The sequence below is a fragment of the Parasteatoda tepidariorum genome, chromosome 2 (assembly GCF_982258835.1).
Source record: "Parasteatoda tepidariorum strain Cologne lab strain chromosome 2, Ptep-v5.0, whole genome shotgun sequence".
Taxonomy (NCBI): Eukaryota; Metazoa; Arthropoda; class Arachnida; order Araneae; family Theridiidae; genus Parasteatoda; species Parasteatoda tepidariorum.
The window spans coordinates 53,373,873-53,388,589 of record NC_141756.1 but is presented as its reverse complement, the minus strand read 5'-3'; the positions used below and the strand labels follow the sequence as shown (position 1 = coordinate 53,388,589).

At 29.9% G+C, this 14,717-nt stretch overlaps 1 protein-coding gene across 2 annotated transcripts in view; it reads right to left on the bottom strand.

Annotated features, from left to right (window-relative positions):
* Positions 1–14,717, bottom strand: part of LOC107436307 (pantothenate kinase 3) — a 46,804-nt gene that overhangs the window by 17,427 nt on the left and 14,660 nt on the right. For both annotated transcript variants that reach the window (XM_087157347.1, XM_087157346.1), the window contains exons 2-5: positions 13,516–13,625; positions 8,342–8,505; positions 4,533–4,706; positions 2,150–2,394 (exon numbers count right to left, since the gene is read on the bottom strand). In XM_087157347.1, the coding sequence (XP_087013473.1) occupies positions 2,150–2,394; positions 4,533–4,706; positions 8,342–8,505; positions 13,516–13,625 (693 nt within the window). The remainder of the gene's footprint in view (positions 1–2,149; positions 2,395–4,532; positions 4,707–8,341; positions 8,506–13,515; positions 13,626–14,717) is intronic.

Sequence of the window (14,717 nt, the reverse complement as noted above, 5' to 3'; positions counted from 1 at the left end):
ACGTTGTTCTACGAAGCTCAGTCGCCAAGGAAAATATAATAAGCCATAGTTTGTGTGCCTTACACTTGAAGTAATGCGATGATTTTAAACTATATACATAATCTTGCCTTTATCTGGGCTTTAGAACAGACAAATAACTTTATCTGTTCTAAATTTTTTCTAAATCTGTTCTAAAATTAAATAAATAAAAAATATTTTAAAAGTTATTAAACGTTTTTTAAAAATCGTCAATTTGGTGACATTTTTACTCCTAGATAAAAACTATCAAAATCACTGCCTGATTCTTAGTATTTTCAAATTTTTATGAGCCCAGGTAATGCAGAATTAGAGTAAGTTTTTAAATTTTAAAAAATTTGACCACAAACGCTTTTTATTTTCACAAAGCTGTGGCCTTTCTCCATATTGACGTTTTGCGCCATTTTCAAATTAAGCGTAAAAAGTGCTGCCTTTAGATAGGCTTAGCTTGACCTAACAGTCCTGAGTAACAGTTGCAAACTCACAGCAGTATAAAAAAAATTGCATATTATTCGCAAAAAAGCCTAATTTCATATTAAGAAGAATAATTAATTTTAATTATTGCTATTTTAAGTGAATTTTCACGAATTTTTAGTACTCATTTTGCTTTAAAAATTTGTTTTTATCCCTTACAGAAGAAATTTTTATTTATCTTTCACGAGATCTTTTTTATAAGCTTGTGCTTGAGTTGATGTCGAAAGTTTTATCGAAGTTTCAACAACAATAGTTAGTTTAAAAATAGATATTTTTAAAGAAACCATTTCTTAAGACCTCCAAAACTCTGTAGTCCTAAGTTTAGTGGATTGTCCTTGCTTATTAGGCATTTTTTTCCATTTTGACAAGGTTTACGACTATCGCGTTCCCATGTAATGTTTTTCAACTGATGCTTTTGGTGTTTATAGGAATTTAAGTTGTCGACATTATTGTCGACATTTTACAACAGCTGCAGGTGCACTGCGTCTCAAACAGTGATACTAAATAACAATTGATATCAACACGTAGTTCAAAGGACACCCTGCGGACGTTAGTGCTACTGTAAAGTAATCAACAGTTCTTTATTTCGCTTTCACCATCATTTAAGAAAAAGAAAAGTTCTGTAAGTCAGGAATCATAAAACTCAGTGAAAGAAAGAAGTCGGAAGCTCTCGAAAGATCGCCAATGTCAAGCTGTCGAACGGAATTGGCCCCAGTTATTGTTATCTCCGTCACATTGTCAGATACATTTAGTTGATAACAAAAGTAAATGTTGCCAGATAAAAAATTATAATAATAACCAAAATCAAGAGGCATAAAAAAAACGTTTCTAATTGGAATCGCTATAAGGATATTATTTATAGTTAACAAATCGTTATAAGGATATTATCTCTCTTGATTTAGAGTTACTTCTAATTTAATAATGAGAAGTAATTATAAATCATAAGAACTCATGAGGATGTTATTTATAGTTATACTATCAATAATATCCTTATGAGTTCTTATGATTCATAATATCCTTATGAGTTCTTATGATTCATAATATCCTTATGAGTTCTTATGATTCATAATATCCTTATGAGTTCTTATGATTCATAATATCCTTATGAGTTCTTATGATTCATAATATCCTTATGAGTTCTTATGATTCATAATATCCTTATGAGTTCTTATGATTCATAATATCCTTATGAGTTCTTATGATTCATAATATCCTTATGAGTTCTTATGATTCATAATATCCTTATGAATTCTTATGATTCATAATATCCTTATGAATTCTTATGATTCATAATATCCTTATGAGTTCTTATGATTCATAATATCCTTATGAGTTCTTATGATTCATAATATCCTTATGAGTTCTCATTTATTTTTTTATTGTATCACACATTCTGTATTCCTCAGTTGATTATTTCTCAAATCTCGGGGTAACTTTTTCTTAAGTTACCCCGAGTCTATAAGTTTAATCTATTAACAATGTATTTTTACATTATATTATAATATTGTATATTTTAATAACAAAATTATCCCTTTTTTTAAAAAAGAATATCAACTTTTAAGAAAAAAACAACGATGAATGAAAAGCTATCACGTAGATTAGCTGGTGTTTCCTAGATTGAATAAAATCATTTTACCAAACATACTAATTTATACAATACCTGGTTCCCGTAACTCTTTTGTACTCGTTTGCAGAATAGACTGCAAGAATGCTCACCCCAGAGCCAATATTGACCACAAGGAATGGATAAGGTTTGCTGAAGTCGAATGGAACTTTCTTACATTTCTCGTCATCAACGGGATTGCTGTAGTAGTAACATTCTCTGGCGTTGTGTTTTTCAACAAATTGGACTCCTCTTATCAAGGCATCCATCTCATCAAACTTATGGATCGTCAGGGACACTTCCTATTAAATAAATATCTTGGAATATTAGCTATAACACGAAAAAAATGGTTACTCAAAATTAAATATAACTGTGCCTTTATATTTTAGAATGAATTTAAAAATATTGCAAAGGTTAATCAATTTAGATGACGTTTATTACACTGTAATTTAGAAAGATATCAGAATGCAGCAACGATTAGAATCGTAAAAAAACCATTAAATAAATAAACGCATTTTAAGTTCCAAATGGAATAAATTATTCCACTATCAACAACGTCTGAATTCTGAACTAAATGACTGATGGACATTTTCCAGTTGAACTGTTAATGTTTAAGAAATAATCAACAAAAAAATAGTATGTCTTAAAAAATAAGTTTGGAAGTTTTAATTAAAAAACAAGTTTTTTTTACGTCAAATGAAAAATATGTAGGCAATTGTTTAAAAACCAAATATTAAGGGGTGTCCGAATTAAAAGTGATAGTATCAAATATACACAAGAGATTGTAGAATCACAATTCATAGAAGAAGGTAAGAGTATCCCACAAATCTCATAATTTGTTTAGCTACTCACATGAGAGCATTTAAAGTGAATGTAAAGTCACGCTGGAGATTATTTTGTCCAAAACAGCGCTTTTGAGTACAATTTCTAGTGGCAGAAGATGACTTCACACCGTTCATTTTTTCTCACAGAATGCTGGACAGATGTCATAAATCTTAAATCATCGATTATTTACATAAAAACAATCATGGATCATAGTGTTAGCTTATTCCAGTGTCGGAAGATCCGGTATTGATGTTCTTCCTTCACGAAAACCTTTACACAATAAATTTACAGCCGATTTGCCTCAGACTTTGTTCGCCATTAACAGCCATAATTCGATGATAAATTACACCTTACCCTTATCTTTTGTCATTAAAAGTTTAAATTCCAATCTTTATGCTGATATGAAAACATCCATGTTTAGCACGACTTTACATTCACTTTATATTGTCGCATACGAGTTATTAATTCAGTTATATCCAACTCAGTAAACTCTTCCTAACTTTCTTTATAACCCTGAATGGTGGCGCCCTTATCGCTCCTGTATTTTTAACGCTATGACAAATGTCTACATTTTGTGGGAAACCTTTTTATATTTATCTAAAATATTCAATAATTTAAACCCTAAACAACTGCAAGTGAAATTTACCTGCTCATTTAATTAAAAAAAAGCAAGATATTGAGCAAGAGGATATACATGAGATACTCAGTTATCTCAGGTATATCTTTCAAATCTTTTTGAACTATACAGTTTTCCAAGTACTGCGTTTACGCATGACATGATTAAGGAAAATAATTTTGTATCACATTTCGAAATGAAACTCGAGAATGAATTTTATTACAGTTAATAACTAGTACTGATTGTCAAGTACTAGTAATATTTGTAATAGTAATTAACTCTAGAAATGATCAATTAACTCTAGTAATGATCAATTAACTCTACTAATGCCTAATAACAATCCTAGTTAACTATTCTGACAATCATATTCATTGAATTGAAACACTTATGGTTATAGAAAGCAATCCAATTACAATGAAAGGGAAATAAACAAAATGTATTCTTAAGTTAATCACCATAAAGAGCAAAAAAAAATAGAGTTCATAAAATATTATTTATATACCTTACATTTTGGTTGCACTTCCACATATTAATTACAATAATAAAAAAACAGTTTGGCAATTAACTGAATCCATATAAAAATTTGCATAATATAATTGCATGCCTAGAAAAATTTATTTATAATTTTTTTTTCTGTGCGTGTTATTTATTTTTATGCTTTGAACACGCTTTATTTTTTAAAAAAAATGCGCATAAATAAATTTGTTTTCAATGATAAATATAAAATATGATCTAGCAGCTGCATATAACCACATTCACTATTCTTACATTGTAATAATTTTTTCAATTAAATTCCTAGTTTTTTCAAGCATTGTTCGTATACTAATTCTGCTTAACTTCAAATTAAATAATGATAAAACTGAAAACAAAATTCATTGAGGTTTTAGATTTATAAATGTACTTTTTTCACACTATTACCTTATATACTATACCAAGGTATAGTACATAATATATATACTCGAATATTTTTACAGTTAAATTTAGAATTTATCTGTGTACCTTTTGAAAATCTTCTTCAAATTTAAAAGCACCACCTCCGGTTGCGCACACAGAACTTGAGTCTGCAGCAATTTGTTTGTTCCTTATGAGTCGAAGAAACACTTTCATTTCACTGGTTGGAAATCGAATGAAATGTAATGTTCCCTTTCGTTTCTTCACTTTTACATTGTCCATCTAAAACAAAATATAAATGAACATATAAAATATTTTTTTCTTGAAACTGAATGGCAGAAAAAAAAGGTTAAAATTATGCCCGATACAACTAAGTCACAAAATTCGTATATTAGTTTTGATAAAATGAGTTCCGATAACATCTGAGCCACATCAAAAAAAAAAAAATTCTTTATTAAGAAACAGGAAATATATATATACACCGAAGAGCCATTACATTATGACCACCCTGCTAATAACTTGTAGGACCACCTTTAGCCCTCAAAAATGCTAGCACCCGCCGTGGCATTGATTCCACAAGGTGCTGATAGGTAGTCTGAGGTATCTGGCACCAAGCGCACACCAACTGGTTCCCTCACATTGCGAGGGGTTAGCGTGGCAGCACGAATTTGGTTTTCCAAGTAGGACCACAAATGCTCTATTGGATTAAAGTCAGGTGAATTTGGGGACCAAGACATGACTTCAAAGTCACAAGGAATGTTCCTCGACGATTCGACTCTTATGACATGGTGCATTATCGTTGGTAAATACCATCCCCCGCAGGAAAAACGTTGCAATGAATGGGTGAACCTGGTCTGCAACTATGTTCAAGTAGCTTACAGACGTCAGGGATTGTTCTATGAGGATTATGGATCCTATTGTGCCCCATGAAAACATTGTTCCTGGGCGAGTCCATTGTTATAGATGGAGAGTGGTCATAATGTAATGGCTCTTCGGTGTATATATATATATGAATAATAGAAATTAGCTTCAGTGGGGGACTTTTTCATGGAACTAAGCTGAGCTTACGTTACCCGGAGAGGAAAACCTCTCACCGTTAGGGCGCTTTTTCATTACACGACACGATAACGACAAAACGGATCCGATTGTCGGCGAACGACATAGGGTCAAGTAAAATACATGGTCAGCAACGGAGCGCATTTTCACTCACCGATACGATAACGATTATGTCGTATCCGACAAGGCGATATCGTTTGTCGGAATTAAATGTCGGTTAGGCAAGCAAACTTCTCCTCAAATCGTGGCGATTTTATAAGTTGTTGTGTATCTTTCCTGTTTTATCTCCGCGTTTGATATCATTATTTTATTCTTTTAATCAATTTTAATATTTTATTAGATCATGTCAAATGTAAAATTCGAAAATAAAAGTTTTATATAATTTATTCTCATGTGTGGTTATAAATTTTTAATTTTATGAAGTTGCATTTTTTACATTATAATGAGGTTGAAAGACGTAAACAATCATAAAAGTTTCATTGAAAATTTTTATAAATTCATTATATGCTTTAATGAAGGGATGGTATTTTTTATAATAGTAACGGTTTGATAAGAAGGTAAATAAAGACCCTTATGTATTTCAAACAGAACTCGATCTTACTACTGGTTTCTGCTTGATTGAATAATATAAAGTCTGTTCCCTGATTCAACTGAAACATTTTTTTGAAACATGATAGAACGGCTTCATAAGATAAATTTGATAAAACTCATTTAAAAAATCATCTGAAAAAATTTTTCTAAATGAAACTAATATTTTAATTCGATTTGAATAAAACGTTATTACTTTAAAACATTTAAAGAATTTAAGTAATGTTAAGTGATTACAGACATAATTTTAAGTGTAGATTGGCGGCACTTAAAAACCGCCAAATCTGTAGCTGCGATGGCGTTAATACGTAAGTACCATTTCGTGCACCCGAAAACGTTTCTGCACTGCTAGCTTTTTTCTTCTAAAATAAAGTAAGAAGTTTGAGACGACGATTATCATCCGGCATATTTAAAGTTTGCAGAAAAAAATCACAGCAGAACACAAGCAACTGCTCACTTGTTGGGTCTTTGTGCCAACTAAATTAAATGAATGCCAATTTACGATACTACCAATAATTTTATCAAAAAAATAACATATTTTATTTCTTAAACATTTTAGAACACAACAACATTTATTATATATCTAACTCCGTTGCCAAAACGAATTCAAAACTAAAACTTATAATTTTTCAAAACACGTTCAAATAAATTATTTAAATTTTATGCCTCTGCACACTCAAGCTCAAAACATTGAATGAACAAGAATTTCTACTTCTCGGACTAACGATATCGGACAGGTGAAAAAACAATTGCTTAAACGATCCGGCAACGACATTGTCGTTCACACATTTGTCGTCCGATTTTGTCGGTATCGTGTCGTGTAATGAAAAAGCGCCCTTAGTCTGACGGCAAGGGGACTCTAACCCATGATCCATCTACGATTGAGGATACCCTTCGTCAGCGCTGTGGTCGGTGCAAGCCGGGTGCAGAATTCGTGTCGACCAGCTATCGCTAGGATTCGAACTTGGTTCACCTCATTTAGAGTAGAGAGCTCCATCCTCTGAGCCACCACGGCTCCATTAAGTGAAGTTAAAAACGTTAAGTTAGTTGGAAAATGGAAATTTTTCGTTTATTGGTTCCTTAATCATAATACCTGATACAATCTTCAAAATACTTCTTTACTTAAATTCCGTCTGTACCAAGAGAATTGACGAATATAGATTTTGATTAGAATTCAATATCATAACGCCAATAAAAATTGTTGTTATCACCTAGTTTTATTTTATTATTCACAAATTTTTATTCAAATACAAATATTTCACATTTAATTTCATTATGTGCTATTTCATGAAATTTTTATTATTCTCTATAATAAAATAATCCACTAAAATAAAGTTATTTTCACGAATTTTTATTTTTTGCATCCTCTGCCTCATAAATTAATTATTAATAAGCAAAAAGATAAGGAACCCTAATAGATAAGGAACCAAAGATAAGGAAACAAAAAGATTAGTAAACATTGCCTAAAAAAGGCAATGTTAATATATTTATTAGATATTAGTTGCATAAGTATAAAAATAGGAAAATTTGTAAAGTTATAGTCATATATTTAAATCTTGATTTTAGGAGAAGTCTTCGATTAATTCCGCTCAAATTTTAGATTTTATAATTTAAATTTACTACTTTAAAATGACGTCAAAATTTCTATACCTTTTTTTCGATTATTGCAAAATAAAATAAGAAAAAAAAACTATTAAAAATTATTTTTTACATATTTGGAGTAACAATTTTATAATTGTGTGCAAAATTTTTTTTGATTCGCTTAAAAGCTACCCTACATAAAGCGAAATACACAAACAGTGAAATTAACATTAAGAATACCAAGCTTTTGGATGTTTTTCTGACTAAACTATTAGGACCCTATTTTGCAGGTTGCGGCTACCCCCTTCCCATGCTTTAACAGTCAAACATCCAAATCTTTCGGGAAAAATATATGTTTATTCAGAGAAAGTACGTTTTTGTACACGTTTCCGTAATTAACATTATGACGTAGTTAGCATAATTAGCATTATTGTAAACATTAATTAGTATATTTTAGGTTACACCTTTGAGCCATTAGGATTGTTACTTAGTTAGTTGGTGAAAATCCGATCCTTAGAAAAGTTATTTTAGGTAATATCTTTTTTCATCGCAGTGCACATTTATAAATTATCAAGAGTGCTACATTCGCGCAATACTGCAAGATTAAAAAAATCATCTAAATTTGTTTCGTGATTTGTTCAGTGCACATCTGACTTTTAAAATAAATAGAATAAAAAACCTTGTAGTTAAACCTGCAAATTGATGTCTCTAATCCCTGTATTGCAGTAAGCAGATCTGCCTTTCACAAATTCTCGTAGAGTTTGTTGACTATCACAATCGTCTTTATTGTCGGTGGGTTCAAAGTAAACTAATTTAACTAATGATCCACCAATGTCGATTCCAAACCATGGCATAGCTGAAAACGTATTTTTATATAGATAACACTTTTTATTTATAAACATACTATGATAGATATAAAAATATATTAATTATAATAAACATAGATTATACCTAAAGTATCATACATATTATTTGCATCAACATTATAAACTGAAAATCATATAACGGCACAATAAGTGAAGCTTAAATAATTTTATTTTATAGCCGTCGTTGAACAGCCGACGCAATTTTTGGGTTTACGACTACTAATGTTCAACTACGTAGCCTTGTAATTTTGAACCCAATCCAGAAGACAAGGGAACTCCTGTATCATGTATTTCGCCTTTTTTGTTGGCTCTACTTAGCAAAGAATTTTCTTCATGTACTATATGATCTCACCAAAGACGGCGACAACTATTTTACACCAAAGTGTTGTTCCACTACCAAAATATTCCTGGTGCTGAGAAACACCTATAATGTCATTTAATTTTTTATGTTTAAAGGAATAAGGGAAAGTGTTATACCTTGGACCATTATATAGTTGACATTCTATAAAGTTAAGTTAGTTATAAGTTAAAGTTTTTTATAGTTAAGTTTTTTTTCACACTACTCCAATAGAAATTATTGAATAAAGATAGGATTTGATGAGTATATGTTGCTTCAAAATTAAATTATATTGTGCATTTATGTAGAAACATAAAATGTTCTAATCAGTTTCAAAACCTATGTTTTACATTTTAGGTGTATTATATATGAAAAAAAAGAGTTTCTGTCATATTATTATTTACTCTTAATTATTTCATTCTGCCATACAATAAATTACTCTATCAAAATGGAAAATTTAAAAAAAATCTACATAAATAACGCATTTTGGAATTCACCTTTCAGTTTAAAAGAAGTAATGGAGCATGTCATTCATATAAATATGTAACTTATTAAACATTGAGATTAATTTAAGAATGAGAAAAATGGTGAGACGTTAAAGTATTTAAAATAAATTGCAATTTATTTTGCAAAATACACTTTGGTCTTCATTAACAACATCCTTAAAGCATAATCCTTTAAGAATATCATTAAATTAAAGTTAATTAAATAAGCAAACGATTACAAATAGCTTCCAAAATACAAGTTGAAATAATAAAAGAAAACGATAAACTTATCAACCTAATTAGTAGTTAAGCTTTTTGCCATAAGGTGAAGCTGAAACCGTTTGGGTAGAGCAGTCATTTTGCTGAGCGTTAAGAAGAAAAAAAGCGTGTCGCCATTTTTTATACTCTAACAATATATATATGAAGAGTAAAATAACTATAATAAGTGATATAACGATTATATATGAAGAGTGAAAACTCTTCATACATTTCTCTGTGAGTCAAACTTAATTAAAAAGAAAAAAAAATTGCTCTAATCCGCCTTCAACGAGAAAATTGCTTGAATGTCGTAAAAGTAAACCTTGACTATCATGCGTGGACACGATTAATAGCATCATTTTTGATGCCGAATTAGCTAATATTTTAAATCAGCTAGAATTAATTTAAATTTTCTTTTACTGAATTGAAATTCAAAAAACAAGTTTCGCTTAATCTAATAATGTAAAGTCCCTGGGAAGGACAACAAATAACAATAAATTATTTTAAATTGTTACTGTAAAAGCCTTTTAGTTTTGCACACGATTGCGTAGAATTTATGAATACATATTCATTGATTATTTACAATTAATTTTTATCCCACAAGTAGTGCGGGTATTGATAACGAAATTAAAATTAATGAGATTTTATTATCTTTCAAAAAAAAAAAAAAAAAAAAAATAAGTAAATAAAAAAAAATCTGTTACGTCAAAAAGTCTTCCTGCAGATAAAGAAAAATGATGAGGTATGAGAGTATAATTGTAGCGTTGAAAAAGTAATGGAAATTCCCATTATTTCCAGAACTAATAGAGGAAACGAAAAATACACTTTATATTTTGATGTAAAATGCGTTAATAACTTTGACCTTGATTCTTAGTAAATCACTAAACAAATAGTGGAAAAAAATAAAGCAAACATCTCTTTTATTTCTAAATTTTATTTTAATACGCTAGAACCCTTTGTATTTTGTTTTCCTGCAATTTATTTTACTACTTTCCGTCACAGTTATATAGAAAAACTGTAAATGACGCAATTGAGAAATAGAAAATTATTAACACAATGCCACAAAGATTGCTGTTAAGACAGTTTGATACCTGATTAAATGTACAATAGATAAAATATTCAAAATTTAGAGCTACTTCTTGCTTACTAATTCACATCCGGGAAAATCCATTAACTGTTAAATCAAAATATGGTGCAAATTTGTTGATTTGAACCATCCATCCTTTCACGGAAAAAAAGTACCGATCAAATTACGGTAAAAAGTACCAGTACTCAGGTTGCAGGTACTTTTTACTGTAAAATCTATTTTCACCGGAACATGTTACAGAACAAAAAGTCTGATGTATCGTAATTTTACAGTAAAAATGTATTTTACTGTTTATTAGATTTACGATTTTTTATAGTTTTCAAATTGAACCATAAGATCGTATAATCAAGTTCAAGATCGATTATTTTGATTGATTAGTGACTTATTATCGAAGAAAACATGGGTATACATCATCGAAAAAGTATGAAAAAAATTATAAATATAACCGATATTATCGAAATTAAGTATCGATACTATCGAAACAAAATGTAGATACATTTTGATACCTTATAGTATCGTTACTGAATATTGATTAATGCTTTCAGTCCATTGTAATCGATAGTAGTACATTAATATCAAGAGTAATGTGTCAAGCACCGTTTGCCAATTGCATTAATTGTAATTAGAAAAAGCAATATTTTAAACAGCTGAATATTATATAGATTTAAATACAGTGAACAAAAGTGTTGATGTAATCGAACGTAGGTAGCGATACTATTTCAATGTTTTTATGTATGATTTATGATTCAACTTGGCAACATACTAAAGTTGCAGCAAATTTGAACAGTATTATGGTTCGATGCGTCCCAATGTTTCCATAATTGATAATAACAAATAATTAATAATATCAAATTAATGTGTTCCATAGTTAATAATAGCCAAATCAGTACTTTGATAACTATTTGTATCCAAATTAGTATATTCTATAATTATGAATAACCAAATTAGCAATTCCATAATTAATAATCTGTATATTCCATAAAAAACCAAATCTGTATATTCCATAATTATTAATAAACAAGTTAGTCTTTTCTTAAATTAAGAATATTAAATTAGTATATTCCGAAATTAAGAATATTCCCAAATAACAGTTGGGTTGAAAAGTTCGTAGGCTAACATAGAAAAAACAATTTTTTTCATAAAATTCCATTTTATTACTCAATATAGCTTCCTTCAAGGGCGATACAACGATTATAGCAGTCATATAATTTTTCGATACCATTTTTATAGTACGATTAGTCTTTAGCCTCAAAATAGGCCTTTGTTTCGGTGATTACTTCTTCATCGGCTCCAAATTTCCTTCCAGCAAGCATTCTCTTGAGGTCTGAGAACAGGAAAAAGTCGCTGGGGACCAGATCTGGAGAATACGGTGGATGCGGAAGCAATTCGAAGACCAATTCATATAATTTTGCCATCGCTTTCATTGACTTGTGACACGGTGCATTGTCTTGATGAAACAGCACTTTCTTCTTCTTCGAATGGGGCCGTTTTTCTGCGATTTCGTAGTTCAAACGCTCCAATAACACTATGTAGTAGTCGCTGTTGATGGTTTTTCCCTTCTCAAGATAGTCAATGAATATTATACCATGAGCATTTCAAAATACTGACGCCATTACTTTGCCAGCTGACTGTTGCGCCTTTCCACGCTTCGGAGTTGGTTCATCTCGTGCAGTTCACTCGGCTGACGGTTGGTTGGACTCCGGTGTGAAATTATGGAGCCATGTTTCACCCATTGTCCCATATTGACGCATAAATTCGGGTTTATTATGATTAAACAGCTTCAAACACAGCTCAGAATCATCAAGTCGTTGTTGTTTTTGTCCAATTGGGATCTCGTGCGGCACCCACTTTGCCTAGAGATTCCGCATACCCAAATATTCATTCACGATATGTTCAACACGTTCCTTTGATATCTCTAGAGTCTCAGATATTTTGATTATTTTTTTGATGTTTACGCCGGTAACAGCCTCTTTGGGGCGACTACTGTGTGCATCGTCGTCGGTGCTCATTTCGCCTCATTTAAACTTAGCAAACCACTTCTCAATGGTTGATTTTCCTAGTACAGAGTCCGAATAATGTTTCCCAAGCCAAGCCTTGGCTTCAAGAGTTTTCTTTTTCGCTAAAAAGCAATGCTTTAAAAATACACGAAATTCTTTTTTATCCATTGTTTTTAAACTAACAAAAGTTGCTTCATTAAAAATACTATATCTCCCAAACTAATAGTCGGGTAGCTGTCAAATTTATATACGTGTCTTTCAAGGATTAGAACTAACTAAAAATCATATGTACTTAATAATAGTATGTGTCAGCTTACGGACTTTTCAGCCCAACTGTTAAGTAATAAACACATTACTATATTCCACAATTAATAATAACCAAATTAGTATATTCTATAGTTAAGAATAACCAAAACCAGTATATTCCATAAATAAAAATAAACAAATAAGTTTATTACATAACTAAAAAACACCAAATCAGTATAGTCCATAGTTATTAATAACCAAACTAGTAAGTTCCATAATTAAGAATAACAAAATTAGTACATTCCATAATTAAAAATAACCTAATCATTACAGTCCATAGTTATTAATAACCAAACTAGTAAGTTCCATAATTAAGAATAACAAAATTAGTACATTCCATAATTAAAAATAACCGAATCATTACAATCCATAGTTATTAATAACCAAACTAGTAAGTTCCATAATTATGAACAACCAAATTAGTACATCCCATAATTAAAAATAACTAAATTAGCTTACATATTCATTTGATCAAGTAACAAAATTTCAATAAATAATACAATAAAATTTGAGTAATTAGAGAAACTTACGGGTGGAGTCTGTCACTATTGTAGAAACTTCGGTGACCGGACTCATTCGGACTCCACCATTCCGTAAACGGAAAAAAGCTTTTATTCCATCTTGAGTCCCTGGAGCGGCCCTAAAAACAAATAAACATCACAATATATAAGAATAAGTCTATATAAGTACTGAAATTATTTACTTAAACTATGTAATTGCTTAATATCAACGTAAATGCTGAATGTTTTATTATGTAAATGCTTATTTCCTTACTTACTACATAAATGCTGAATGTTTGTTAAAAGTTCTATTTAACGAAATATTGAAACATTATTTTACGTTTTTTAATTTCATAAAATGCATAATTGCAACTTTGAAATAAAAGTAAAAGATAACAAACAAAGTAGAACTCTGGTTATTTAAACTAGTACTGACCGGCACTAACACAGAGTTATAAAATTGTGATAGTAACGTCCTAATAAAGTAAAAGTACAATAGTGATATGCACAAAAGCTTATCATAAAAAAAAAATGTGGCTTTTTTATGGTGCCGTTTCACAATCAACAAAATTTGAGATACATAAAAAGTAAATAGCATACGTTACAAAGTTGAATAGTCTCGGTTCTACGATAATATATTTTAAAATAAAAGTTCCATTTTTTTAATATTAAAGAAGAAATTAAAAATAAGGTTGAACCTTAATTATCTTATCCAAACCTAATATTAACTGGCAACAATACAGATGTATAAAATCAAGATAAAAACTTCCTTCAGTAAAAAAAGTACATAAAAATATATTAACAAAACAGTAGTTTTGCATTATAACATTTTTAAATATATTAAAATTTAAGATGTATAAAAATGAGCAAAATTATTGATAAAATTAAGTAATCCAGGTTATACTACAATGCTAAAAAAAAAGAATAAATCTAAAGTCATTTACATCGTTTCTACAACTTCTTCTTTTCCATTTTCCTGAAGTACGCAGTAAATGAAGAATATTGCTGAAAATTTTGCTGAATATTGCTGAAGTCTTTTTATAAAACAAAACGATTTATAATTTCATCATTCCTTCTGATGAGACGATATAATTAAAGAACATTTTACCTTACTTTTGAAAGTTCTATAGGTGGTGCAAGGTACGGTAGGAAATAAATTGTTTTCCTTTAAAACTTACATTAAATTCGATAAGCAAAGTGATTTATTTTTACTCGTCATTTTGTTTCTGCGC